The 1,036-nt window shown below is 45.1% G+C and overlaps 1 protein-coding gene across 2 annotated transcripts in view; it reads right to left on the minus strand.

Moving 5' to 3' along the window:
- Xylb (xylulokinase) overlaps positions 1–1,036 on the minus strand; it is a 37,773-nt gene that overhangs the window by 4,427 nt on the left and 32,310 nt on the right. The window contains exon 18 of one of the 2 annotated variants that reach the window (XM_028767328.1): positions 493–587. In XM_028767328.1, coding sequence (XP_028623161.1) covers positions 493–587 — 95 coding nt within the window. Of the gene's footprint in view, positions 1–110; positions 588–1,036 lie in introns of those variants that run through there. The other variant, XM_028767327.1, reaches the window with a different exon arrangement.

Consider the following 1,036-nt stretch of genomic DNA (forward strand, 5'->3'; position numbering starts at 1 on the left):
CAGAGGGGATTTTCGGAGGGGGGGAAGGACCAGGAAAGGGGATAATGTTTGAAATGTAGATAAATAAAATATCCAAAAATAAATAAATAAATAAATAAATAAACCAAAAACAAAACAAAAAACCATGTATCGATCTTGCAGGGGACCCAGGTTCAATTCCCAGCATCTTTGGCTTCTTTTTTTATGCCAAGGATGTAATTCTGTAGTCAAGTGAATGTTTCACATGAGTGAGACCCTAGGTTCAACACCCAAGTGCTGTGGGGTGTGAGTGTGTGTGTATGTGTGTGTGTGTTGGGTGTGGGGTGTGGTGAGGGGAGTTGTGCTGAGGGGGTGGTGGGAGTAGGATGAGTTGGGTAAGGTAAGGTTTCCCTCTGGTTAAGTACAACAGGTTTAATATAGATGAGAGAGAAAAATTTATCTTTTAAAGAAAAGAAAAAAGGCCCTCGACAGATTGAGAGGCAAGCGCTAAGAGAAAATCCAGTGGTTTCTCACCTGGGAAGCTCCTGGGTTGGGGGTGGCAGCCAGGCTGGGCTGTGGCGCTGATTTCACAACCTCTGAAAAGGCCACACCTGTTCCTCCAGCAAGGCCTAGAGGGGAAAGGTCATCTCATCCATGCATGTCACATGAGGGTGTTAACTAAGTGTGTCAGATGCTGCTATGGTGACAAAACACTGTCACCCGGGCAGGGCAGCTCAGCAGCAGGCGCCTCCTCAGCTTGCACAAGACTCAGGCTCCTACCCAGCACAGCACAAGAAAACCCAAGTCTTTAAACTGGAGTCGCCCAACTCAGAAGAGTTACTAAAAGTTACTGATAGCAAAATTGCTTATAAAAAAATACTTAAAATGGGGTGATTTTGTTGATGTTGTTGTTATACATATCAGAGAATGGCAAGTTCAAGGCTCACCTGGAATCCAGAGTGAGTTACAAGTCAATCTGGACAACTCGGTGAGACCTCATCTCAAAACAAGTATAGGAGAGAGAGAGAGAGAGAGAGAGAGAGAGAGAGAGAGAGAGAGAGAGAGAGAGAGAGAGAGA

Source organism: Grammomys surdaster, unplaced genomic scaffold (assembly GCF_004785775.1).
Source record: "Grammomys surdaster isolate TR1022 unplaced genomic scaffold, NIH_TR_1.0 172, whole genome shotgun sequence".
Classification (NCBI taxonomy): Eukaryota; Metazoa; Chordata; class Mammalia; order Rodentia; family Muridae; genus Grammomys; species Grammomys surdaster.